The sequence below is a fragment of the Monodelphis domestica genome, chromosome 2 (assembly GCF_027887165.1).
Source record: "Monodelphis domestica isolate mMonDom1 chromosome 2, mMonDom1.pri, whole genome shotgun sequence".
NCBI classification, from domain to species: domain Eukaryota; kingdom Metazoa; phylum Chordata; class Mammalia; order Didelphimorphia; family Didelphidae; genus Monodelphis; species Monodelphis domestica.
The window spans coordinates 501,367,181-501,395,154 of NC_077228.1; the positions used below are offsets into that span (position 1 = coordinate 501,367,181).

The 27,974-nt window shown below is 37.8% G+C and overlaps 1 protein-coding gene across 1 annotated transcript; it reads right to left on the reverse strand.

Annotated features, from left to right (window-relative positions):
- Positions 1-12,716: 12,716 nt before the first annotated feature.
- Positions 12,717-16,171, reverse strand: LOC103093665 (C-C motif chemokine 2-like). The gene is made up of 3 exons (XM_007485539.3): positions 16,016-16,171; positions 14,702-14,816; positions 12,717-13,597 (listed from the first exon to the last, which is right to left on the reverse strand). Exons 1-3 carry the CDS (start codon positions 16,089-16,091, stop codon positions 13,000-13,002), a joined length of 789 nt encoding a protein of 262 aa, XP_007485601.2. The 5' UTR covers positions 16,092-16,171; the 3' UTR covers positions 12,717-12,999.
- Between the last annotated feature and the right edge of the window lie 11,803 nt (positions 16,172-27,974).

Genomic DNA, 27,974 nt, shown 5'->3' on the forward strand with positions numbered 1-27,974 from the left:
TCATATAGTTCCTGTGTTTGTCTTGGGAGATAGATTCCTAGTGTAGCATTTAAAAGAGTTGATGCCATAAACTGTAATAGTTACAATAGTTGAAAGCTATAAACTGTAAAAGTTAAAATAGGTTGAGGTTCATAAACTGTAGTGATTAAAATAGTGGAAGATATAAATTGTGATATAAGAGTGGGTGAGTAAATTAGATTGCAGAAAATATGTTTTCACTACAGTGTCTTGTTTTTAAATCAATATTTAAGGTGGTCGTAAGTACTTTCATTGTTTAGCAAGGAGTTTTCTCCCCTAAAGCAGTCTTAAGAATGGGTGGAGTAGAGGTCTTCCCATTTCTGATCTAAGTAGAGTTCTCACTGTCTAAATGGGGAATGACACCAGTAGGGAATTGTTCCAATGGAGAATTCCCCAATGGGGAAATTTTGAACATTCACAAGTATGAGAAATTTCAAGATTCACACTAGGTATTTTATTTTGTCCAAGGTGATTTTGAATGGGATTTCTCTTTCTAGTTCTTGCTGCTGAGCTGTGTTGGAAATATATAGAAATGCTGATGACCTATGTGGGTTTATTTTGTATCCTGCAACTTTGCTAAACTTGTTGATTATTTCGATTAGCTTTTTGGCTGAATCTCTAAGATTCTTTAAGTATATCATCATGTCATCTGCAAAGAGAGATAACTTGGTCTCCTCCTTGCCTATTTTAATGCCTTCAACGTCTTTTTCTTCTCTAATTGCTACTGCTAGTGTTTCTAGTACAATGTCAAATAATAGAGGTGATAATGGGCATCCTTGTTTCACTCCTGATCTTATTGGGAATGCATCTAGTTTATCCCCATTGCAGATGATGTTAGCTGATGGTTTTAGATATATACTGTTTATTATTTTTAGGAATGACCCTTCTATTCCTATGCTTTCTAGTGGTTTTAATAGAAATGGGTATTGTATTTTATCAAAGGATTTTTCTGCGTCTATTGAAATAATCATGTGATTTTTGTTGGTTTGCTTGTTGATATGGTCAATTATGTGGATGGTTTTCTTAATATTGAACCAGCCCTGCATCCCTGGTATAAATTCTACTTGATCATGGTGGATGACCCTTCTGATCACTTGCTGGAGTCTTTTTGCTAGTATCCTATTTAAGATTTTTGCATCTATGTTCATTAGGGAGATTGGTCTATAATTTTATTTCTCTGTTTTTGACCTGCTTGGTTTTGGAATCAGTACCATGTTTGTGTCATAAAAGGAGTTTGGTAGAACTCCCTCTTTGCTTATTATGTCAAATAGTTTGTATAGTATTGGGATTAACTGTTCTTTGAATGTTTGATAGAATTTACTTGTGAATCCATCAGGCCCTGGGGATTTTTTCTTAGGGAGTTCTTTGATGGCCTGTTGGATTTCATTTTCTGATATGGGATTATTTAAGAATTCTATTTCTTTTTCTGTTAGTCTAGACAGTTTATATTTTTGTATATATTTGTCCATATTGCCTAGATTGGTATATTTATTGCCATATAATTGGGCAAAGTAATTTTTAATGAATGCCTTAATTTCTTCTTCATTGGAGGTGATGTCCCCATTTTCATCTTTGATGCTGTTAATTTGCTTTTCTTCTTTCCTTTTTTTAATTAGATTGACCAGTACTTTGTCTATTTTGTTTGTTTTTTCAAAGTACCAGCTTCTAGTCTTATTTATTAGATTAATAGTTCTATCATTTTTGATTTTATTAATTTCTCCCTTAAATTTTAGGATCTCTAGTTTGGTTTTCTTCTGGGGGGTTTTAATTTGTTCGCTTTCAAGTGCTTTTATTTGCATTTCTAATTCATTGATCTCTTCCCTCCCTAGTTTGTTAATATATGCACTCAGGGATATGAATTTACCTCTGATTACTGCTTTGGCTGCATCCCATAAAGTTTGAAAGGATGTCTCACCATTGTCATTTTCCTCGATGAAATTATTGATTGTTTCTATGATTTGTTCTCTAAGTAACCGATTTTGGAGTATCGTATTATTTAATTTCCAATTAATTTTTTTTTGTTTTCCATGTACCCTTACTGATCATTACTTTTATTGCCTTGTGATCTGAAAAGGCTGCATTCATTATTTCTGCTTTTCTGCATTTGTATGCCATGTTTTTGTGACCTAGTGTATCATTAATCTTTGTCAATGTGCTGTGTGGTGCTGAGAAGGTGTATTCCTTTTTGTCCCTATTTATTTTTCTTCATATGTCTATTAACTCTAATTTTTCTAAGATTTCATTCACTTTTTTTTATCCTCTTTCTTATTTATCTTTTTATTTGATTTATCTAAATTTGATAGTGGTTGTTTCAGGTCTCCCACTAATATGGTTTTACTATTTCCTCCTTCAATTGTCCTAGTCTCTCCATTAGAAATTTGGGCACTATACCATTTGGTGCATACATGTTGATTAGTGATATTTCCTCATTATCTATAGTCCCTTTTAACAAAATATATTTACCTTCCCTATCCCTTTTAATCAGGTCTATTTTTGCTTTGGCTTTGTCAGATATCACGATTGCAACTCCTGCCTTCTTTCTATCAGTTGAAGTCCAAAAGGTCTTACTCCATCCTTTAATTTTCACCTTGTAAGTATCTACCTGTCTCATGTGTGTTTCTTGAAGACAACATATGGTAGGGTTTTGGATTCTAATCCATTCTGCTATTTGTCTATGTTTTATGGGTGAGTTCATCCCATTCATTTTTCAAAGTTATGATTATCACTTGTGGATTCCCTGGCATTTTGATATCCTCCCCTAATTCTGACCTTTCTTCTTTAGCTATAACCTTTTAAACCAGTGATTTACTTTAGATCAGTCCCCGTAGTCCCCTCCCTTGATATGCTTCCCTTTCTAGCCCCTCCCTTTTTGTTCCCTCCCCCTCCCCCATCTCCTTCCCTCCCTTTTTGTGTTTCCTCCCCCTCTACCCGCCTTGGTTTTCCCTTCTCCCTTACCCTGTTGGATAAGATAGAATTCAAGATCCCAATGGATCTGGATGCTCTTCCCACTCAGAGTTGATTTCACTGAGAGTAAGGTTTAAGTGAAAACTCTCTTCCTCTCCTTCTTAGAGGAGTTTTCTTCCCCTCCCCTTCCCATGTGTATCTTTGTGTGAGAAAGATTATTCTATTTAGTTCCCCCCCTATTTACACATTACATTTTCCTCACATATTAATATATATAAATTGATATAAATGTAGTCCTTATAGAAGAGAGTTTGAGTAAACGAAGAAGATAACATTTTTCTCCTTTTCCCTTTCCTTCACATTTATCTTTTCAGGTATTCCATGCTCTTTGTTTTTCAGTGTCGAACTTTCCACAGAGCTCTGGTCTTTTCATTGCAAAAACTTGCAAATCTTCTATTTTGTTGAATGCCCATACTTTCCCCTGGAAGTATATATTCAGTTTTGATGGATAGTTGATTCTTGGTCGAGGATCCAGCTCTCTTGCCCTTCTGAAAATTATGTTCCATGCCTTTTGGTCATTCAGAGTGGAACTTGCAAGGTCTTGTGTGACCCTGATTGACATTCCTTTATATCTAAATTGTCTTTTTCTGGCTTCTTGTAAGATTTTTTCTTTTGCTTGAAAGCTTTGGGATTTGGTAATTACATTACTGGGAGTTGTCTTTTGGGGATTTAGTGTAGAGGGTATTCTGTTAACTCTTTCAATGCCTGTATTGCCCCCTTGTTCTAGAATCTCTGGGCAGTTTTCTTTGATTATATCTTTTATTATGATGTCGAGTTTACTATTTATTTCTGGCTTTTCTGGTAGCTAATTATTTTCAGATTGTCTCTCCTTCCTCTATTTTCCAGGTCTATCACCTTGTCAGTGAGATATTTTATGTTCTCTTCTAATTTCTTGGTCTTTTGGCTTTGCTTTATTAATTCTTGCTCTTTTGCAATATTGTTGTCTTCCAGTTGCCTGATTCTGACCTTTAAAGCCTGGTTTTCCTTTTCAATTTGGTCAAAGTGTTTTTGTAGTTGTGTTTTTTCATGCTTCAGATTGTTGAGTTCCTTTTGCATTATTTCCCACTTTTCCTGCCAGAAGGCTTCCATCTTTTTGATCATTTCCAATTTAAATTCTTCAAGAGTTTGTGGAGAGTTTCCATTTCCTTTGGAAGGTTTTGGAGCATTTGCTTGTGTTTCCTCTGTTAAGGTGAAAATCTCCTTTAAAGGTTGTTATAATATTAAGTTATGGTTGCCAAGGAATTCACTTGTGAAATTCCTAAAATGAAACACTCAAGTCAGAACGGAGTTTATGGTGGTTTAATCACAATGGGAGTAAGAAAAGGGGAGAGGGAGAGAAGGAGAGAGTAGAAAAGGGGAAAAGGTTAACTCAACCTTCTGGCTGAGCCAGAGGGAGTTTAGGCCCAAAAGGCCAAGGTAGAGAAGAAAATCAGTCCTTGACTCATGTGACCGATTTGAAGGGAAGCTGTCTGGGGGCCTCTTCCCTCCTCAAGCTCCTAGCATGAACTGGCGTCTAGCTGTCTACAGGAAGTGAGCGAATTCCAGAGGCTGTTCCCTACCTCACTTCCTATGCCTCACATGTGCCAATGGTGGCTCTAGCTTGACCTAGGACCACCCAGAGGTCTGTCCTTTTTTGACCATGTCTGTTGAGGGCCATAGTCTCAAATAATTAAATCTTGTGTTTTGCTGCAGCCCTTCCTAATCTCTACTTGAGTAGGGTGGAGATTGCAGTTTCTAAAACCTGACTCGGTTACTCCAAGTATCTCCATTGTCATTGATCAGGAAATAGCTAAAATCCCATCCTCCAAAGAATGGTCTTAACAGGGTGGAGTAGTTTTGAAATTCACACCTTTTCTATCTCCTCTGTATTTTGTATTTTTGCTCCATAAAATGTATCCAAAGTCACCACCTTCTTCTTGCTTTTCTTGGTGTTTGGAGGCTTTTGTACTTCTGTACTATTTGCCATCTCTATCTGAGTGAGGAGGACTAGCTCTTAGTGTATCTGTCTGATGGTCTGAGGCTTTAGCCCCAGGCAAATTGTCCATTCTCCGCAGCTGCTCTGTCTTCCCAGGGAAGCCCAGGGTCTGCCGGCATTTCAGGTGTTACTGCTCTCAGTTCTCTTCAGTAGCTTCTCCGCTACCTTACTTCCACACTCTGAGCCTGGCTCAGCACTGTCCATAAGGTACCTGAGTGCTTTTGCTGGCCCTGAGGTTTCTGTTCTTTCAGAAGACCCTGAACTCTAAGGGGGGGGAGGGGTCCTGGCCTCCCTGAGCTCCAAGGGCCCCTGATGGGATTAAGTTCAGCTCGGATGGGCTGAATGAGCCCCAAAGCAAAAAAAAAAAAAAAAACCCTCCTTTTCAGTCTGTGTTGGATGCCCTAAGACTGGCCCAGGTTACATTCAAGGTAAGCCCTTCGCTGGCCCTGAGGTTTCTGTCCTTTCAGAAGCTCTGAGGGCTCCTGATGGGATTAGGTTCAGCTGGGTTGGAATGAATGTGCCCTGAAGCAGGGACCTCCCGTGAGACTCAGATGGAAGGACCCAGCCAGGGGGCTACAGGCTCCCCCCGTCTCTCTCTGTTTTCCTGCCATCTGTGTTGGGCACCCCCAAGACTGGCTCAGGTTGCTTTCAAGATGCACCCTTCAGAATAGCTGGCCCTGAGGTTCCCACTGCTGCCTTGGGCTCAGTGCTCTGGGTTGGAGGCTATGGGTCCTGGGACCTTTCTTCTTCCTTCCCCTTAGATCCAAGTGATCTAGGATTCTGGCTTTTGGGGGGGACATACCTTTTGATCCAAGTCCAGAAGGAGGGTTCCCGGGGTCTGTCCTGTTGTTCAGTTTGAATTTTGGTGCCCTAAGAGCATTTAGTTTGTGATCAGTAAGGAAGGGTTTTCAGAGGTCTGAACTTTTGCTGTATCTAAGCCGCCATCTTGACCGGAAGTCCTCTAGGAAACTTTTTAACATGTGAGCAATGGAACCACGACTCTTTCTCTAAGACTTTTGTTGTGGAAGGTGAAGTTAAAATTAAAACTGGTTAACTCCCCAAACCCTCCTTTGCAATTCCTTCTCCTTCTAGAATCTTTTTCCTGGGTTCATGGCTAAATTCTCCTCTCTTCTTTTTAGAGACAACTTTTGCATTTTCTCCTATCCTGTATCCCTCTATCCTTACATACTTTAGTAGTTCTGTATTATTTCCAAGTTTACAGGCAGGACCTTCTCTCCTATATGCATGCCGATTGCCTCCTTATTTAGTAGTAACCTCTTGGAAGGAAAATATTGTTTCATTTTTATCTTTGTATTGTTATCACTATTAAACTGGAAAGAAACCATAGGACTACTAAGTAGTGAAAAACCACATTTTTTAAATAAGGAGAGGACTTTGGCATAATTCCTCAAGGCCTCCACACAGAGCTGTGTGCTACAAACCCACATAGAATCCTGAGACTCTGGCTGCTCTGGCCACTGATCCCTGAGAGTGCCAAACACTAGAGACTGACAGTTCTGACACACCATAGAATTTGGGCAATTTATATACCCTTTTATGGGAACTGGGGACTGAGGATGAGAGAATATAGTTGATTGGCAACAAAGAAAATGAGAAACCCTAGAAACTCACTACTAGGGAGAGGCTGATGCTTTACCATTGATACAAAAGGGAAAGATCCAGCCAAAGTCTGGGCTGCCTTGGTAAAGGACTTTGACCTAGGGGGAGAAACCATGGGAACTTAAAAAAAAAGGTACTTAATACCTGATGGGATTTGCTAGCTCCATCTAAACTACTTTAAGGTCTATTCTTAATCTGAACTTATGAAGTTGGACTTTCCCTCAGGGCCAGACTCTCTTGTGATAAGGTCAAACTTGAGGTCTTCACCTTCCAGCTAACTAAACTGGAGGGTCATCAGATCTTATGAGGTGACAAGTTTGGGAGTTTCTAGATTCCACATTGACATCATCTAGCACAGAATCTGGTATATAGTAGGTATAAAAGGAATAGAAACACTCCTGCTGCTAATTCTTTTCTATCCCTAGCAGCACCTTACATAGGATAGGGACACAGAAGACTCATATTCTCTCTAAATGAATAAATGAGGCTTTCTGTCTAGTAGCTAACATGAGGCTCAACTTGGCTACAAGTACTTGGAGATGATGGAGTTCTTAGTTATATCTTTCTGAGTGAGCACAATTTGGGTATCTGGAGCCTTAGAAAGGAGATCACATCAGTAGTGCTGGGAGCACATTTTATAGTACATCAAAACAGGTGACGTTCTCCAAGGATAGTGGGATAACTTGGAGTAAAGATTTCTAAAGTCCTTTCCAGCTCTTCTATTCTTTGGTTCAAAAAACACTTCATGTGTCTGTAAACCATTCTTGCTTAAAGTGTTTGGGGAAAGTTACCTGGCAATTGTGCCCTGTTAGACTTATTGTTATGGTCTGGCTCATCTATGTAGACATTTGGGAGAGAAATCAAGAAATAGCCAGGGAAAATGTGTGCTAAGACATTGCCTAGGGAGTGTAATGATTAAAATAGTGGAAGACTTAAATTGTAGTAGATATAAGAGTGGTTGTTAAATTGTGACCACAGAAAATATGTTTTCAAGACAGTGTCTTGTTTAAATCAAATATAAGGGTCTCCGGGGAAGAATTCCCAATTATGAAATATACCCAAGTCAACTGGGTTTTATAGAGATTTTAATTAATACAAATGAGGAATTTAAGAAAGAGAGAGAGAGAAAAAAAAGGAAATAATGAGAAAAGGGCTTTACCAGCCTAGGCCGGCATGAGCCAGCCTAGGAAGAGAGGGATCAGTCAGTCTTTTATCACTCACCACAAGATCTGTCCAAGCAAAGATTCAGAGAAACAGAGTCTCCTTAGAGGGAGTTCCAGCCAGAGTCAGCCTCCCTCAGACTGTCTTCAAGAGACTGTCCTCAAAAGCCTGTTTTCTGCTCTCAGATTTTCATCTCCTTATAAAGGGAATTTTCTCCTATGTCACCTCCCCTAAGTTCTCCCATCTACCAATCACAGTAGACGTTTTTCAAAGGACAGACCATTCTTAGTTCACACCTAAGAAGACTAATCTTTTGAGTACTTCACACCTGAGTAGACTAGAATCTCTGAGTAAGTTCTCACCTCTTTGCTCCTTGTAAGTTCACAAGTTGCCTGACCTTTATAGGTACTTAGCATCCTTTTGTATTATATCTAAAAATAGGCACAGCTTAAGAACTTTTTGCCTTATTATAAGTATGGGTTTAATTACTTTTCATTGTACAACTTTATCTTCCCCTAAAGTATGCTTAAGTAGGGGTAGAGTAGAGGTCTTCACATTCCTGATCTAAGTAGAGGTCTTCACATTCCTGATCTAAGTAGAGGTCTTCACATTCCTGATCTAAGTTCCTTCATTGTTTAAAGTGGGGAATGGTCTTAACCCAACCTTATGAAGTAGGGTCTGAGAATTTTTAAGGTTCACAGGAGCCTTGGCTCCTTCTAGCTTCCCCTCCTTCAGGTAGGTTATCAGTAGGTTTATAATGTGCTCCAGCAACTCCCCCAGCCAACCAAAAAGATTCAACAAGCTAATTTTGCTGGATCTGGTTCTCCTTTTCCTATCAACCACCTCCAGTCCCTAAGTGTCTTGAGATCATTATATTAAATAAAAGAACCCCATCCATTGTTTAATGGTAAGAGCTATTAAACTGGAAAAAAAAACACAGAACTATTAAATAGTCAGAAAAATCACTCTTTAATTATGGAGAGGATTTCAGTGCTAAGACTTATGCCTCCTCACATTGCTGTGTGCTACAAATCCTCACAGAGTCCCCAGACTCTGGCAGCTCTGATCACTAAACTCCTGGGAGTGCCCTTGAGAGATGACAACTCCAAAGGACAAAAGATTTTGGGGAACTTATATACCTTTTGGGGAACTGAGGGACAGAGCAATATGATTGATTGGCCTTATCATGGCTACCAGGAAATGGGAGTGTTCAAACTAGCTGACAGGCTTAGGAAAGGAACCATAGTCAGAGGCAATGGTGTAAGGAAATGGCCTACCTACAAAGGACACTAAAGAGGGTAGTCCCTTCCCAGGTGCCCATCTTCTTGGGAAAGGGTCTCTGATACAATGGGAGAAGCCACTAGGATAAAAGGATATTTTGCATTTGATTAAAATCTATCAACTCCACCAAGCTAAGTCCATTAAATATCTTAAAGTCTATTATTCAGTCTGAAACTTCCAGTCTGAGATTCCCTTCAGGTTGGATTCTCATGCGAACCAAGGGCAAGCTTTGGGGTTTCCATCTTTCAAGCTGACTAAACTTGGGGTTCTTTTAGATCCCACGTTGACAGAGCAATGGATTTAGAATCTGAGGACTTAGTTTTAAATCTCAGATCAGTCTCTTACTGCATATATGCCTTTGGAGAAGTAATTTCTCACCTTTGGACTTTGATGTCATCATCTGTAACGTGTCTTCTAGATTCAAATCATGATTTCATTGTGACAATACTTTTCTAGGATTCTTTCACATGGATTCAACAAGCCAATCTTTCTATTGATAAGCATACAAATAGAGGTTGGTTTTACAATTTCATCAGTCTAAGTAATCTCTGATGTGGACAATTCCTAAACTAATACTGGCTGGCAATTTTTTTTTTGCAACTTATAGAGTATTGCTATTTTGTCCCTTAGTTTCCTAATCTGTGAGAAGGAGTCAGATCTGATGGCCTTTAAGGCCTTTATAGTTCTAAATCTATCATAATTACCCTGAGGAGTTTAGAGACGTGCTAAAGTCATGTGGCCTTTCTGTTTCAGAGATGGGATCTATATCCAAGCCTTTTTATGCTCTAAGGATAGCTCTCTTATCTGTGATGCCACACTGCCTCTATTGATAAAGGTGAGGATAATGTAAACTTATAAGAACATCCCATCTCCATAGAGGACCTTTCTGATAAGGAATCCACCCTAGGCAGATGAAATTCATAGAAGCAATTGAAATATTCTCCAACCCAGAATCAACTGTGATTATTTCAACTATTCTTAGACCATATAGACCCTGAGTCTCTGTAGGGAAGGGGAAAAGAAAGAAGAAACTGGAACTCTGATCTCCAAAGGTCCATTGAGGGACTATGTGGCATGTGCATCATGCCCCCAAAATCCAGGCAAATTGTAAGCAGGGAAATCCCTTTGTTCCCTTCTGACCTTGTGACACCTAACCCAATAACATCTGATAACTTCTATGAGACCTTGAGATTATTATCATCCTTGGACTGTCCTTTAGATTTGAGATGTGTTAAGGGTAAATTTTAAGGTTGAGACTGAATATATTATTTAATGGTCGCCAGGGATTTAAATTCTAATTCCCAATGAAATACTGAAGTCAGAATATAATTTATGGTGGTTTATTTACAATAGAAGGAAGAAATTAAGAATGAGGGAGAAAGAGGGAAAAGGTAAAAGATCTACTCTGGCTTGGCCTGAGTCAGGGGAAGTTCAGAGGCTTCAGCCAAGGGGTCTTCCCAGAAGATTAAATCTAGCTTGGCTTCTAGCCATAAGGCTTCCTCCAAGATGAGGAGCCTTGTTGGAAGCTGTTGCCTTCAGAAAGCCAGGGAAAGAGGATTCAGCCTTATCACTCACCATGTGGTTGCCTAAGGGAAGCAGTCTCAGGTCTCCATGCTCCAGCCCTCCAAGTCAAGAACCACTGCAAAAGGTTGCCAAAGACCCTCTCACAGGAAGTGACGTGAAATATATAGGCATTTCTTTACATTACTTCCTGTGCCAATGTTGGCTCAATGGGGTGACAGCCCAGGGGGTCATTCAGTTGTTTCTGATTTGTCACTTGCTAGCACATGTGGGTCACAGACCATCCTCCCCCACACTTAATTCTTTAGTGGGGTGTATACATTCCTGGTTGCTAAAATTCTAAAGACTAAGCAGGGTGGACTAAATCTAAAATTCACAGAAGGACATAGAGATGCACCTGTAGGCTACACCTTGATAGCATAGGGCTGTATTTCAGGTTCATCTGTCCCCTAAACTATGAGGGTCACCAGGCAGATTCCAGTCAGATGACCAAACCCCTCTCACTGAATGCCTGAGTATTTACCACTCTAGAATCACGCCCTCACCACAATATAACATCACATCCCCACTGTTGTAAAAAGTACAAAATCCCCAGAATTGATGGCATCTAGGGGACAGCTTTTCCATCCAAGCTATCCTCCCAAGGAGCAGCTCCCCATTTTGCTATTCCACCTTACTATCTTCATGGCCACATTCAACATTACTTTCTAAATTAAGAAATTTCTCTTTTTATTTTTAAGCTAAGTTTTGGAGTCTTGCATTCTTGCAAACGATACCCTTCCCAAACCCCAGGTGTTCACCTCAAGCCCCAAGCAACATATAGTTTGAGGATTCTCAATTTCTATGTGCCACAGTCCTTGAGCAAAATATCATTGGCAGCAATGAGTTGTTTAGCATTTAATTCATTTCTACCTCTATAAAAATCTCCTGTGTGTGTGTGTGTGTGTGTGTGTGTATCTGTGTGTGTATGTGTGTTAAAATGGAGAGAATTACCCAATTAGGACCAAAAACTGGAAGGAAGGAGTAAATTTAAGGGACAATGGCAGCCTTTTCCTGACTTCCATTGCATTAGTTCATTACATATATATATATATATATATATGTATATATATATATATACACACACATATATATATATACATATTTATTTATTTATTTATGTAACAGAATGTAAATCTTTGAGAATAGTGATATCACACTTTAGTATGTGGACCTAGTGCCCTGTATACCATAGGAGCATAACAAATGTTTGCTTATTGTTGATTACTTGATCTATCTCATTCCCCTTAGCTTTGGAGGAGTAAATTCTAAAACAAATACCTCATTTACTCTAACATAGTGAATATGGACTGAATTTAAGATCGATGTTAAGGTAACTCAGGCATGAACATTTCCCAGAGTAGTTAAGTTAAGTCAGATAACTGATGAAAAACTTCCTTCTGTTTCAGTAAGCAGGGTGCAAGATATGAAAGCATAACAAAATTCTATGGCCAATTGTCTATCATTTCACTTTGTGGCTTTCAGATATTTTTCCTTTTTTAAAAATTTAGAATATTTTCCCATGGTTACATGATTCATGATTTCTCCCCCCCCCCCTGTATTCTCCTCCCCCCTCCCAAAGCTAACAAGCAGTTCCACTGGGTTATGCATATATCATTGTTCAAAACCTATTTCCATGTTATTTATATTTATAGTAGAGTGATTCTTAAACATAAAAACCCTAATCACATCCCTATGTGACCACTATGTGACCAATCATATATTTTTCTAATGCATTTCCATTTCCACAGTTCTTTCTCTGAATGTGGATAGTGTTCTTTCTTATAAGTTTCTCAGGATTGTCCTGGATTATTGAATTTCTGCTAGTAGAAAAGTCTGTTATATTCAATTGTGCCACCAGGTATCATTCTCTGTGTACAATGTTCTCCTGATTCTATTTAAGGAAGGATTTCTTAATATGTATGTGTAATGAAACCATTTGGTAATATGGTTTTCTTATCTTTGTCAGAGTTGGGTTGCTCTGAAATGGAGACAGCTTCAATCAAACCTAAATGCCTTTAATGGTCCTTCCTTTTCCCTCTAGTACCTATTCTCTCTTCCAACCCTTCACCTTGGCATCCTCCCAAACTGGGTGTTTTGTTCTCCCTGTATACACATAAGAAATGCAGTCGCCAGATTTTACAAAGAAAACTATATTTTTTATGACAATTCAATCATCATAGTGTAGTATCTTTTCTCTTAACATTCTTCTAAAAGTTAAGGAAGAGAGGAATTGTCCTCATTTTGAAATAAGAAGAATAAGAGAATAAGTTACTTATCTATGGGTTGGTTTAAAAAATGCACATATTTGTGACACGTTAAGTCAAACAATAATAATTTAAATAGGATTAAGTAGTTTTAAATAACAATAAATGTCTCTGAGAGCAGCAATGGAAGGCTAGAGGGAAATAAATTATTCTTCACTCCCACTTTGGTGTTGAGGTTACATTGGAGGTCACAGTGGGTGTCATTGTGGAGGTCACATTGGAGGTCATGGTGGGTGTCATGGTGGAGGTCACATTGGAGGTCACAGTGGGTGTCATGGTGGAGGTCACATTGGAGGTCACAGTGGGTGTCATGGTGGAGGTCACATTGGAGGTCATGGTGGGTGTCATGGTGGAGGTCACATTGGAGGTCACAGTGGGTGTCATGGTGGAGGTCACATTGGAGGTCACAGTGGGTGTCATGGTGGAGGTCACATTGGAGGTCATGGTGGGTGTCATGGTGGAGGTCACATTGGAGGTCACAGTGGGTGTCATGGTGGAGGTCACATTGGAGGCCACAGTGGGTGTCATGGTGGAGGTCACATTGTAGGTCATGGTGGGTGTCATGGTGGAGATCACTGTGGGTGTCACAGTGGGTGTCATGGTGGAGGTCACACTGGAGTAAGAGGAAGTGGTTGGAGCCTTTGTGGACTTCATGGTCTTGGCTTTCATCTTGTCTAGGTGTTTCATTACTTCATTGACCCAATGAACCTTTGGGTTAGCACAAAGGTTATAGCCACTTTTGGTTACCAAGCTGTGGAGAAAAAAGCCTTTATGAGAACCTTTGTTGAATGTCTTTGTAAATTTAACCAAGGTAGTTGAATCATCCTACCCTAAACCTTTTCTCCCTCCCTAAACTGGAATGAGAGGGGAAGGCCCAATAGGAGATGCTCTCAAGAGAAGCTCATGCCTACTTCTGTTAGACCTTTCCTGGTTCTTGGGAATATTCTATAGAAGTATTCCTACAAGTAAAGAATAAATGGTTAAAATAGAATGATAGGTAGTAACTGAGATATTGGCACATCAAGCTAGGGTGGATGGTTGGGAGATCAGAGGAGCCCGATTCACTTCATTGCTTTGGGTCTGTCCCTTTTTTCCTACCAGTTTCCATTGCCCATTTGCATGTCATCTCAATCTAGCTGTGGACCTTTTTGTTTTTCTTTGGCTTTCTGGATTTGTAGTCAATAAATCCAAAAGATGTGTCTGTTAGAATTCCTTATATGGAATAATATAATTTTAGAATATTAGAGTGGAAAGAGACTTCAGTGATTTTCATTCCTCATTTTTTTAGACGAGCAAAATGAAGCCCAGAGTGTAGAAATGCTTTGCTCAAAATGACTCAAAGACAAAATGGGATTTTGACTTCTAGGGGAAGTCATGGACCTAAAGCCAGAAAACTCAGATGAGGAAAGGCCCTTGGAGGTTAACTAGGCAATTGGAGTTAATTGACTTGCCCAGGGTCACACATCCACAAGAAGTATCTGGGGACAGATTTGAACTCAGGTCCTTCCAAATACAGGCTTGGCTCTCTATCCATTGAGACACTAGTTGCTCCTTATTCCAGTTCTTTTGTTCCACCATTCTAATCTCCTGTTCTTGCCTTGGATTTGCTAATATCAGTAGATTTGGTATTTTCCAAATGCCTTTTTATTTTTTTTAGTAGAATCAGTTACCTGGATAAGTCCCCATACTGGTTCTTAAGTAGTCCACACAAATCCTAAATCAGCTCTATTTTCATTTCCCCAAGTGCCAAAGCCTAACTGATTTTTGCCAAAAGTCGCTCCTATCCCTTTAACCCTTTTTCTGTTTAGTAAGTGAAGCACTGTGATTAGGGTGCTGTCATTTTGGATTAACTTACATTACTGCTTCTTTGGAGCACATGTTGCTGGTCCTCTGATAGTAGGCCAGTAATTTCAAGGGTATCTTCTTATTGGTAAATTCAAAGCAGCAAGTTTTGGGAATAGCAACTCCATCTGAATCAAATGAGACAATATTTGTGAAGTATTTAGCACAGTGTCTGGAATATAGTGGGTTCTGAATATGCATTTGTTGCCTCTCTCCCTCCCCTCTGAAAAATATCCCAGTGAAAAATGTTTAGGATGCTTTATTTCCCCCCCTTAAATGTGAGTTCTTCAGGAAAGGAATCCAAGAGAAGAGAAGCTACAGGGGAAAAAAACACCTTTCATTCACAATCTGCTCCCCTGCATTGCCCTTTCACTGCCCAGGACACTGGCAAGTCCTAAGTCAAGGCTGAGGATGCTTCAGTACAGTGAAGAAAGGACATGATTCATGACCTAGTAAAGGCTTTCTCTGTTGCTCTAGCTATGAAATGGGGAAGCTTCATGGTAATATCTCATTCCTACCTGGCAAGTTTCTGAAATGCAATTAGGAGGTGCAAGGTGAATTGAAATTTGGAGATTCAGAATTTTGGATGTTGTGATATGACCCTTAATGTCTAAAAGAGCCAGGTTTCGCAGAAGATAGGACCCTGGCCTGGGAGTCAGGAATAGCTCAGTTAAAATCCAGTCTTAATTGATCTCTGGCTGCCTCAGTTTCCTCAATTGCAAAATGAGGACAATGCACTTCCTACTCCCTAGGTTGTTGTGAGAATAAAGTTTAATAATATTTACAAAGCTCTTATCACAGTGGCTGACATCTAGTAGGTGCTTCATGAATGCTTGCTCCTTTCTCTTTCCCCTGCAGATAAATAGGTATCCAATGTTGAGATAAAAAAAAATCAACAACCCAACAACTATTCTGGAACTAATAAAAAGTCAAATTCATTCAGGGTCGAGCTCAAATTCTGGACTTCCATGCAGCATTTTCCAAAGGTCCTAGAGCTTAGCTCTCTAAGTTCCTTCTCTGAACATCAGTGGCTTTGTCTTTGAGAGAGACACCTATCACTGTAGGGAATGATGGGATGGTAGTCATGTTCAGTTTAAGATGGTATGATGTTTTAGAAAGAACTTTGGAATGGAGAAAGGAGACTTGGGGTCTACTTCAAACTCTGTCTTTAACTGGCTGTTTCCTTAAATAATTTTCTGGGTCCCTGTTAAATAAAAAGATTCTGTGAAGTCTATGATCCCTTCTGATATTTAATGCAAATGAGATGAGGGCATGTATTCCATGGGAATCTGCAAAGGAAGGAAGGAAGGATACCAAGGACACTTACCTGGCATTGCATAAATCTGACAGATGAAATAAGCAGTGAAGAGGACCACAGACAGAAGAGCTCCAGACATCTTCATGGCACTGCTGGGAAGGAAGCAGGCTTTTGGATGAGATACAGGAGCTTTTGAGGTTCTCTCTGCCTTACTGATTTTCAGGCTCTGTTTTCCTCCCTTTTAAAGGGAGACAGAGAGGGCTCTGTGGGGATGAGAGTGGGTCATCATTGGGGAAAAAATGATGAAGAAACTCCTAAATCTGTTGAACATACATCATGGATCTGGGGACTTTGCCAGGAAGTGAGGGAGGGAAGCTGTGGTTTTGAGTTATGCATGGTTTCCAAGTTGATGCTACAATGATAAGTACATGGGTGGAAAGAGCCCTGCCCAAGATGACTTCAGGAAATGCTATTCTTAAAGGTCCAGCCTTTTCTGAAATTGAACATCTTCCTCAGAACAAGAAGGAAGTAGGGAAACCAAGGTCAGAAAGGGATTTGTTTAGATTTGAGGATCTTTCTCCTACTCAGTTTTGAAGCAGAAGTTGGAAGCCTCTGGGTGAAGGGAAAAAAGGAGACTTTCATTGGCCTCTGTTAAAATAATCACAAGTCCTTTATGCTTGCCAGGTTAATGGCAACTAAGATATAGTGTATAGAAAAAATAGGTGTCACTTTCTCTCTCTAACTGGCTATCTCCATGAAATAGGTGGGATGATACAGAGGAGATTCTATAATGACATGCTTTGGGTCAGCCACACTAACAATATCTTGAATATGTTTTCTTTGCTATTCTCAATCGGCTACATGCTTTTTTCATACCTCCACACTTTTATTCAAGCTGATCTCTCTTCCTGGCATCCTTTCCTTCTCTTGACCTGTTAAAATCCCAAAAGCCTTGAAAGTCTATTCTAAGTCTCATTTTCTTATTACAGAATTCCTTGAGTACTGCAATCAAACTTAAAAACATCCTTCTGAGAAAGGGTCCACAGGTTTCACTAGTCTTTAAAAGGGATCCAGGACACACAAAAAAGACTAAGAATCCTTGTTCTATGGGCTCTCTCTTAGTGATCTCATCCAGTCCTATGGTTTCAATTTTTATCTCTCTGTAGATGATTCTTAAAGGTTTATATCAAGCCCACAGTTTCCCTTCAGAACTCCAAGACCATTTTTCCAATGATCTCTTGGCCTTACCCAACTAGATGTTCTCCTGGAACTTCAAACACAGACTATCACAGACTAAATTCAATTCCAGTCCTCTTTCCTAAACTCTCTCCTTCTAACCTTCTATTGATAGCAACAACAATCTTTCGGGTCACTATGCTTATAACTTTAAAGTTCTGTTTTACTCTTCCCTCACCCTCATTAGTCCTATCAATTTTACCACAGCCATGTTTTTTGCCTACCCTTTTTAGCTCCTGATGCAACATCCTTGTTTTATACCTCCATCTCCTTTTCACCTTGATGATTCTACTCCCCTTCCCATCAGTATCCTTCTCCCTTTAACTGATTTTTTCCACTGTTGCCCAAGTTTTGTCTCTATGTCATTCCTTTACTTCAAAACAGTTGACTCCCCATTCCCTACTGAATAATATGTAAATTCATGCTATTGTTTAATTATTTCAGTCTTGCCCAATTTTTGGTGACCCTATTTCAGGTTTGCTTAGTGAAGATACTGGAATAATTTGCCATTTTCTTTTCTAGCTCTTTTTATAGATGAGGAAACTGAGGAAAACAGGCTTAAGTGACTTGTCCAGGGTCACATAGTTAGTGTATGATGCAAGCAATGAGTCTTTCTGATTCTAAGCCCGGGACTTTATTCATTGTGCCATCTAACTGCTGCTACTCTCCTCTCAAATATAAATGACTGCTGACCTTCATTGGCCTCCTCTGTCTGGGTGTAATGTATATTTATTATATTATATTTATATTATAGGATAATAGATTACAGATTCTGAGACTTTAGAACTCATCAAATATCCTTCACACCCTGCCCCCAGTTTTATGGAACTATAAACTAAGAATCAAAGAGTAAAATGTTATTTGGGAAGTTTATGTCAGAAGTGGGATTTCAACCAAAGTCATCTGACTCCAAATCCAACACCATTTCCATAAAGCCATGTTACCTCACACTAACATGATAATCCAATTGGACTGTTCTTCATCTCCTATTCTTATCCCATTTTTAAAAATCCATACCTTCCATCTTGGAATCAATACTATGTATTGGTTCTAAGGTAGAAGAGTAGTAAGAGCTAGACAATTGGGATCAAGTGAACTTGCCCAGGGTCAAACAGCTAGGAAATATCTGATGCCAGATTTGAACCCAGACCCTCCCATTTCTAGACCTGGGTATTTGTCCATTGAGCCACCCAGCTGCCCCCTCATTCCACTTTCTTACAGCACTTAGCCTTAGGAGGCAGTGTTATTTATTAAATATAAAGAACCCAGAAAATGGAAGGTGTTTTGTACAAGAGGAGTCTTTTTTTTTAATTTCCATATCATTGATATTTGCACTAGGACAAGAGGAATCTTAAAGTCCTTTGAAACTTTGACTTTCTATGGCCTTACAGTTTGTGAATTTCATAGAAAAGAATATCTATTTCTGGGTGCAGTTGTACCCTAATAAAAGCAGATTATAAGCCATTTATAATGGGTAGAGGTTGCTCTTGGCTCTCATTTGATGGTTTAAAAAATATCATCGTTATCATCCTCAGCAGCAGTAACAACATCATTGAATACTGACTGATTACCCATAGAAGTGCCCTTTATTTCACATGCATTGGGGGTGGGGTATATTCTCAACTCCCACTCTTTTGGAAAGGATCACCACCTCGTTATAATTTGCTTTCTCTTGGAGTCCCTAGAACAATGCTTGCTTGCTTTCTAGGTAACTTTCTGTGAGATATGTGGCAGTAGTTGATGGTTACCATGTGATATAGAGGTAGAATTGTCTGCTGGGAAGTTATATTAATGGAAGGAAAACAAGATCATTTTTCTCATGTAGCTTCACGTGTTACAGAGTTTGCAGAATTTGAAATACACCCATGATTTTAAGGAGTTCCTTCTGAAATTTGATGTTTCCTTAGGACTGAAAGGGAGAAATTGGAGCTCCTTTGGGGAAGATAAATGATTTTAAAATAATATTTTATGACATATTTTGTTCTCACATCAACTAAATTTTATCTTATCTCTCCAGCTCTCTACTCTCCCCTGAGAGAGCCATCCTTTATGGTGAAGAATTTTTTTTTAAGAAAAAGAGGGGGGGCAGCTGGGTAGCTCAGTGGATTGAGAGCCAGGCCTAGAGATGGGAGGTCCTAGGTTCAAATCTGGCCTCAGACACTTCCTAGCTGTGTGACCCTGGGCAAGTCACTTGACCCCCATTGCCTAGCCCTTACCACTCTTCTGCCTTGGAGCCAATACACAGTATTGACTCCAAGACGGAAGGTAAGGGTTTAAAAAAAAAGAAAGAAAAAGAAAAAGAGGAAGAAGAGAATGGTAACCACCAAAACCCAATCAATTTCTTTTAAAAAATGACAAAATATATAATGTTCTACATCTGTGGACCCTCTCCCACTCTTAAGGAGTTGATGAAGGTATAGTCTCATATTTCTTCTCTGGGGCCAATTTTTTTCTTTATAAGTTTGTGATATTCATTTTTTCAATTGTTTTGTGCTTGGTTTATTTCCTTTACATTGTAGTAGTCATATGGTAGTCATTATATATATATATATATATATATATATATATATATATATATATATATATATGTGTGTGTGTGTGTGTGTGTGTGTGTGTGTATGTATATGTTTATATATATGTGTTTATATATATATATGTATATATATTCTCCCTTAAATTCTACTTATCCCTCTCTATCAGTTCATGTAGATCTTCTTCTCTGAATTTATTGAATTTGTTTTTCTTATAGTCCAGTAACATTCCATTATATGAATGTCTGAATATTTTTTTTCATTTTTTCCCAGTCATTGAAATCTATTTTGCTTCCAGTTCTTTACTACCATATAAGGAACTACTGTAAATATTTTGGTATATGTTATATTTGACTATATTTGTCAATGGCTTTCATTTTTATACTAAGCACTAGAATCTCTGGGACAAAGAACATGGACATCTAGTCATTTTATTTGTATGATTCCAAACTGTTTTCCAGAATAGATGTATTAATTCTTAACTTCTTCAACAATGCACTACTAATATGCATATATGCCCACCAACACCTCCAACATTGATTCTTCCCATCTTTTCATTGGATCTCTCTTGAGGGAACACTTCCATATAGTTGTTAACAGTTGGCAATTCCTCCTTTAAGGACTTTTTGTTGTTATTTTTTTTACTACTTATCTATTAGGGATTGGTTCTCTGTGTATGTTTTTCTGTGTCTCTGTCTGACTCACTGTCAATCTCTCTCAAAGAAAGGAAATAATTAAGCATCTTTTTTTTTTTGGCATGGACTCATTAGATCTTCTCCTTGACAGTGGAGAACACTTTTATTGAATATGCCCTCTCTGGTCTATGCCTCACTTAATATTAGTGATGAAAATCATCAGATACGGTTATATATATATATATACATAAATTTAAACTAAGAATATGCCAGAGATGAGACATGAATGTAAGTCTTCCTGATTTTGAAGCCAGCTCTTTATATACTGATCCAAACTGATTCTCTTAACATTAAAATTGAACTAGTCAAATTAGCTTAATTTATTTCTAAACAGTGAGGTATTTCAGTGGATAGAATGCTGAACCTGGAGTCAGGAAGATCTGAGATCAAATCTGGCCTCAGATACCAGCGTTATGACCTGGGGCTAATCACAACCTTTAACTACTTCAGCTTCCTTATCTGTAGAATGGAAATAATAACACCCAGTTTCCAGAGTTGTGAGAATAAAATGCATATTTGTAAAATGTTTTGTAAATCTTGAAGGGCTAGATAAATGCTAGTTATTGTTATTATTAGTATTATTATTAATTTAATTATTATAATTAATTTATACCAGTTAAACTACCAAAGGATTGTTATAAGATAAAATCATCTGGAAAAAGCAAAAAGTCAAGAATCTCATAGAAAAATGGAGGAACAAAAGAGGAGGTAGTATTATCATAACCCAATCCAAATTATTTGGGACTTGTTTAAAAAAAAAAGTATACCAGTAGAATAATAGATAAGCAGGGCACAGATAAGGAACTATGGTGGGGAAAGCTCCCTATTCAATAACAATTGCTGAGAAAATAGAAAAAAATATTTGGCAGCAATTAGGTGTAGATCTTATGTCTTATGCCTTATATGTCAGTAAGTTCCAAATAGATATGCCATCTATATAAATAAGATCAGGCCATAAAAAGAGAAGAAAGAAATATCTTTTATAACTATAGCCAGAAGAAAAATTCAAAATCAGAGAACAGACAGATCACTAAAGACCAAAATGACAAATTTAATTATATAATAGCACAAAGTGAATGAAACTAGATTAAAAAAAAAACTGTTGATCAGCATGAAAAATAAATCTTTGCATCAAGTATCTGATTCAATTCTTCTATCAAGCATAGAGAAGGAATTTATACAAATATATAATACTGCAGACAATTTCCCAATCAATAATTAAAGAGGAATTAACAAGAAACTTTAAAAAGAAGAAATATGAGGCATCAACAACTATGCTAAAGATAGCTACAAATTACTACTAAAAAAGAGAGACGCAGATGGACACATGAAAGCAATTATAAGTTTTCTTCATAGCTCCAAAACTGGTAAATATGACAAAGGACAAAAATAGTCAGTAACGGAGAGTTTGAAGCATAATAAAATGCTGCTTGTGGAGCCTTGATATCACAGGCAAGTCTCAATTATCTGTATATCTAGATCAACCCAACTAAGCAAAGTCCTATTAAAAATCTTCTATGTAGAAGGAATTGAATTAGGAACAGAAGACACAAAGATGATAATAGTTATCATTTATATAATGCTTTAAGCTTAATAAAGTGTTTCACAAATACTGTCTTCCTTGTTCCTTATAATCACCCTGGGAGATAGGTAAGATTTTCCCCTGTTTTACAAATGGGGAAATTAATGCAGATAGAAAAGAAGTGACTTGCCCAGGGTCACACAGCTAATAAGTGTCCAAGGTCAGTTTGAAACTCAGGTATTTCTAACTGCAGGTCAACTTATACACTCAAAGAGCTTTCATTCTCCTGGAAAATTTACTTTTTAAATGCTTACTTATCTGTGGTGAATATTCCCTGTAAAATTAGTATCTATTCTAGAACTAATCTCTGTTCTCTATCATTGCAAGTCATTGAAAGCTGACAAAATATGAAAAGTGAAGGCTTTTCTGTAAGGACCAGTAATTAAAATGCCTCTGTGTTATCTGAGTCTTACTCTCTATTTGATTTTTTTTAAGAGCATCCTTAAAACAAAAGAATTTAAAGAAGAAAACTTTCTCTGACCAGACATCTTGGTATGTTGTTTTTATTTCTTAGAATAGACAGAGGAAGCTGGGAAAGTCCCAGATCTACAGGAACACCATGCACAAGAACTGCTTGTGCAATCCTTGCTGGAGAGTGCTGGGATCTTATAGAAATGAAAGATTCCTCCAGCAGCAGCTGGTACAGATCAATCCTCTCAAAACCCCAAGAAAAGAGGAAAGTGAAACTAAACCAGGCTAGACCAGGCATCAGACCACCAAGTTCTTAACTTTGCATGACTTCTCCTTGTCCCAATGATTATTGTAGAAAGAATGATTTGTATATCTGTTGGAAATGAGGCAAAAGCGTGCTCGAGTCAACTCTTACTGGCTTCTGGATTATTCAGTGGTCCAGATAAGCACTTACTTCTGGAAAGCAAAAGCTATAGATTAGGATGTGATTTAGTTTTTTGGCTTTTTGCTTTTTAGCTTTATTGTTAATTGTCTAGATTTAACTAAATGATGGAGAAAATGCAGATTAAACTTGAAAAAAAAAAACTCAGCTTCTGATTTAGAATCAATTCTAAGAATTGGTTCCAAGCCAGAAGAGGAGTAAAGGCTAGGCAATTGGAGTTAAGTGACTTTCCCAGGGACAAACAGCCGAGAAGTTTCTGCAGCCACATTTGAACCAGGACCTCCTGCTTCCTCTCTATCTCCTGAAGCCACCCAGCTGCTCCTGCAGATTAATTTTGAAGTGTGTACTGTGTTTCTGGAAGCTGGTTGTTAAGCATTTACCAGCATACTTCTGGACATAGCACAAAGACTGATGCACTCTCAGCCCTACTTGCCTCTTTTTGCCTATAACACTATCTTGAACTAGAATTGATTTGTGTAGCTACTAGGAGACGAGGGAAATTTGCTCACAAAATCTTTGCATTTGTTCAAAGTGGAGTTTTTAGGCTGAATCAAGAGGACTTAGGTGTCCAACTCAGGGGTGATAGGACTTAAAGGAACTTTCACACCATAACTTATAAAAGCTTCCCCATCTGGGATCATTAAGTCAGTCATTTATTCAATTATGTTTAAATATGGATGAGCATATGGATTTGGGGGAATTTTCATGCTAACCTTGGCAGTTTGTGCCTGATCCATTGAATGAAAGTGTGAAATTAATTAAAACATCAAACCACCAGGAAGTATTGACAACCAATGACCCAAACCTGAGCATCTGCAAAGTCTCTGTGGTAGGTCCTTTCTGTGGCTTAAACGACTTCCCTAGTTGCAAAGGATGACTTATTCCTTCCATTTATAGAAATTTTATTTCTATCTCTTTTTATTCAATAGGGAATAGTCATTTATTTCTATAAATGGCAGGACTACAGAACAAGGCTGTACAACTCAATGATGAGGGAAAAGTTGCCACTTAAAAGTGGAGAGTAAGTTGGCAAGCAAAGAAGGGATGCTAGACTGTGGCTCAGAAATGTTGAATTTGCAGACTGCCAGCTGGGCTTAGTAAGCTCCCTATGAATGTTTAATAAGTATTTTGTAACATCCTAACTACTTATTATTTTTTAGTAGAAGTTCTTAGCCTAGAATCTGCAAACTTAGAAAAAATATTGATAGATATATCTTGCTATGATTGATTTTCTTTGCAATCCTATACCTTTAAGAACATTATCTAGTGAAGGAAGCCATAGACTTTACCAGGCTTCCAAAGGAACTTATGTACACACAATAATTTAAGGACTCCTGCTTGATTGCTTTTTCTCTAATGTAATCAGGCTCAAATCAAATATGAAGAGATCTTAATTCTAATGCCTTACCACAACACAGAAAAGTTTCAATATCCAATAGCAATAATAAAATAACTAATAACACTTAAGCACACAATAAGCAAACCATGTAATTGCAGAGCAGGACGATTATATCGTGCTCATTAGTATAAATTCAGGATATCGTGTAAATGCATCTTCCTGTATCTGTGGCATAAAATTAGTCAATTAGCATAACTTTAATGTCCAATAAAATGTAGCAATTTATTTCACCACAGGATTCCCATCAGGCAAAAGAAAATAAAGAAATTTAATTTTAAAAAATTTCGCAGGTTTTTAGTTCTAGGGAAATGATAGAATTTTGAAAAAATCTATGGGTTCCCCTTAAATGTCTGACAAAATGCACAAAATCAGTTCTTGACCGGGTCCCCAACATTTAATCATGAGGAGTCATTGATGATTACTTGCTCAATAGAGTTTCTATACTCTGAGTCAGGATATCCTTAACAAGAATAGGAAAGATAGAAGAAGAGGTGGATAGAGAGAGAAATACTGAATTTTGTTTTACGCATGTTGATTTTTGAGATGATTATGGGGCATTCAGGTCAATATGTCTAGCAAAAACTTGGAAATCTGAGGTTAGTAGTAAGGATAAAACTGAAAGCTAGAGATGGTAGTTAATAAAGCATCTTTCTTTTTCATTTACTTCATGTTGCAGTTTTGAATTAACATGTCACCTGGTTTTCTGATAAAAGAAAACATATTGATAGGGACTCATAGTTTAAGTCATTGCTAACCTGCAAAATACAACAAACGAAGAATGGAATTCTGGGGGACCTATATGTGAAAAAAATTGGAATCACAGAGATATGGTATCTTTGCAACTCTGGAAGTACTCACCCTAATACAGTATAGTCATTGGAAGTGTAGTGGGAAGAGTAATGAATTTGGATTTATAATACCAGGTTTCAAATTTTAGCTTTGCTACATCTTTCCAATGTCACCTTAAATAAGCCATTTCCCTGATTTGGACTCTAGTTTACTCATTCATAACATAAGATTGTTTGGCTAGATAATCTCCAAGTTCTCTTCTAGTTCCTAATATATTAACCAGAATGCTGGAAGCTTTTCTTTCCAATTCCATCCCACTCCAATTCCTCTCCAGATTTATTTATTTTTATTTTCATGCAAAACACACTTCCATATTAGTCCTTGTTTTAAGAACAAAGTCATAAATAACCAAAACCCCAAAATAAAAACAAAGATACACTGATGTGAAAGATAACTCCAGCAGATTTTTCTCTGGAAGTGGATAGCATTTCTCATCATAAGTCTTTCAGTATTGTCCCAGATCATTGCATTGCTGAGAGTACCCAAGTTTTTCACAGATAATCATCAGCCAATATTCCTGTTATTGTGTGCAAAGTGCTTCCAGTTCCACTTATTTTGTTCTCCATCAGTTTCCATAGAAATTTCCAGTTTTTTTCTGAAATCATCTTGCTTATCATTTCTTAAAACACAATAGTATTCCATTACCAACATGTACCACAATTTGTTTAGCCAATTGATAGACATGCCCTCAATCTCCAATTTTTTTGCTACCACAAAAAGGGCAGCCATAAATATCTTTGTATGAGAAGGTCCTTTCCCCTTTTTCAATTATCTCTTTGGGTTACAGACTCAGTATTATTGGATCAAAAGGTATATTCAGTTTTATAGTCCTTTGGGCAAAATTCCAAATTGCCCTCCAAATCAATTGGATGAGCTCACAACTCCACCAGCAATGTATTGGAGTCCCAATTTTGCCATATCCCCTCCAACATTTACCTTGACTGACATATTGGCCAATCTAATAGGTGTGAGGTGCTACCTCAGCAGTGTTTTAATTTCCATTTATCTAATCAAGAGTGATTTAGAACATTTTTTCATATGATTATTGATGGCTTTGATTCTTCTTCTGAAAATTGCTTTTTCATATCTTTTGACCATTTGTCAATTGGGGAATGGCTTTTATTCTTATAAATTTGACTTAGTTCTTTAAAATTTGAGAAATTAGACCTTTATTAGAGATATTTGTTATAAAAATTTCCCCAGTTTGTTTGTTTTTTTCCCTTCTAATATTGGTTAGATTAATTTTGCTTCTACAAAAGCTTTTTAATTTAATATAATCAAAATTACTAATTTTATATCTCTCTATCTCTATATAATAATAATATTATATACTCTCTATCTCATTTGGTCATAAATTCTTCCCTTCTCCAAAGATATGTCAGGTAAACTCTTCTGTGTTCCCTTAATTTAGTTATGGTATTCTAAATCATACATCCATTTTGACCTCATCTAGGTATAGAATGTAAGATATTGGTCTAAACCTAGCTTCTGCCATACTGTTTTCCAATTTTCCCAGCATTTTTTGTTAAAGAGTAAGTTCTTATTCCAAAAGCTGGGATCTTTGGGTTGATTAAATAATAGGTTTTCTAAGGTAATTTACCCATCTTTACATTGTGTATCTAATCTATTCCATTGTTCTACGATTCTATCCCTTAGCCAGTGCCAGATTGTTTTGATAATTTCTACTCTCTCGTATAGTTTGAGATGTGTTACTCTTAGGCCTTCTTCCTTCACACTGTTTTTATTGTATGACTGTTTCCTCCCCCACACCCTAAAAGAATACCCTCAGTCTTATTGGATAGGTGACTGGATTATAAACCTACATCTTTTGCCTTTCTGAATATCATATTCCATGCCTTCCAATCCTTTAATGTAGAAGTCACTAAATCCTGTGTGATCCTGATTATAGCTCCATGGTATTTGAGTTGTTTCTTTTTGGCCCTTTGGAATCTTTTCTCCTTGGCTTGAAAGCTCTTGGATTTAGGTATTATATTCCAGGGGTGTGTAGGGTAATTTGGAGATTTATTTCTGGAGGTGATCTGTGGATTCTTTCAATTTCTATTTTACTCTCTTGTTCAAGAACATCTGGGCAGGAGGGAAGCTGGGTGGCTCAGTAGATTGAGAGCCAAAATGTGACTTCAGACACTCCCTAGCTGTGTGACCCTGGGTAAGTCACTTGACCCCCATTGCCAAGTCCTTACCACTCTTCTGCCTTGGAACCAATACACAGTATTGATTCCAAGATGGAAGGTAAGGGTTTTTAAAAAAAGAACATTGGGGTAGTTTTCTTTTATAATTTCTTGTATTATGATTTTTTGGTTTTCTTTTTTATCAGAGTTTTTAAGTAGTTCAATAATTATTAAATTGTCTCTCCTGGATCTATTTTCTGGGTCAGTTTTTTTTTCAATAAGAAATTTCACATTTTCTTCTATTTTTTCATTCTTTTTATTTTGTTTTATTGTTTCTTGATGTCTCATGAAGTCTTTAGCTTCTAGGTGCTAAATTCCAATTTTTAAGAAGATGATTTTCTACCATCAGCTTTTGAGCCTTCTTTTTCATTTGACCCTTTTCTTTTTGCATTGCTTTCATTTTGCTTCCTCATTTTTCTTCTTCCTCTCTTAATTTTTAAAATCCTTTTTGAGCACTTCCAGGGATTAGGGTAGGGGGCAGCTCTGGGTCTACTGATTGCCCCACATTGGGATCTAGGTCCTCCCTACAAGCCAGAGGTGGGACTCTTCAACTCTTTCTGGGCCCATACATATCAGGCTGCACAACAGAGACTGCCCTGGACTGTAATTCTGGACCTCACTCCAGGTTTGTTTGGAAATTTAAGGGGTGTGCCTTGAGTTGGATAACTATTGGTCCAGGCAGGGGTCTCAGGAT

Coding starts and splice junctions, on each gene's coding strand:
- LOC103093665 (XM_007485539.3), bottom strand. CDS start 16,091: ATGAAGATGTCTGGAGCTCTTCTGTCTGTGGTCCTCTTCACTGCTTAT. Junction 14,817..16,015: donor TCAGATTTATGCAATGCCAG/GTAAGTGTCCTT, acceptor CATTTGATTCAG/ATGGAGTTGCTATTCCCAAA. Junction 13,598..14,701: donor TGCTCCAAAGAAGCAGTAAT/GTAAGTTAATCC, acceptor TTTTCTCCACAG/CTTGGTAACCAAAAGTGGCT.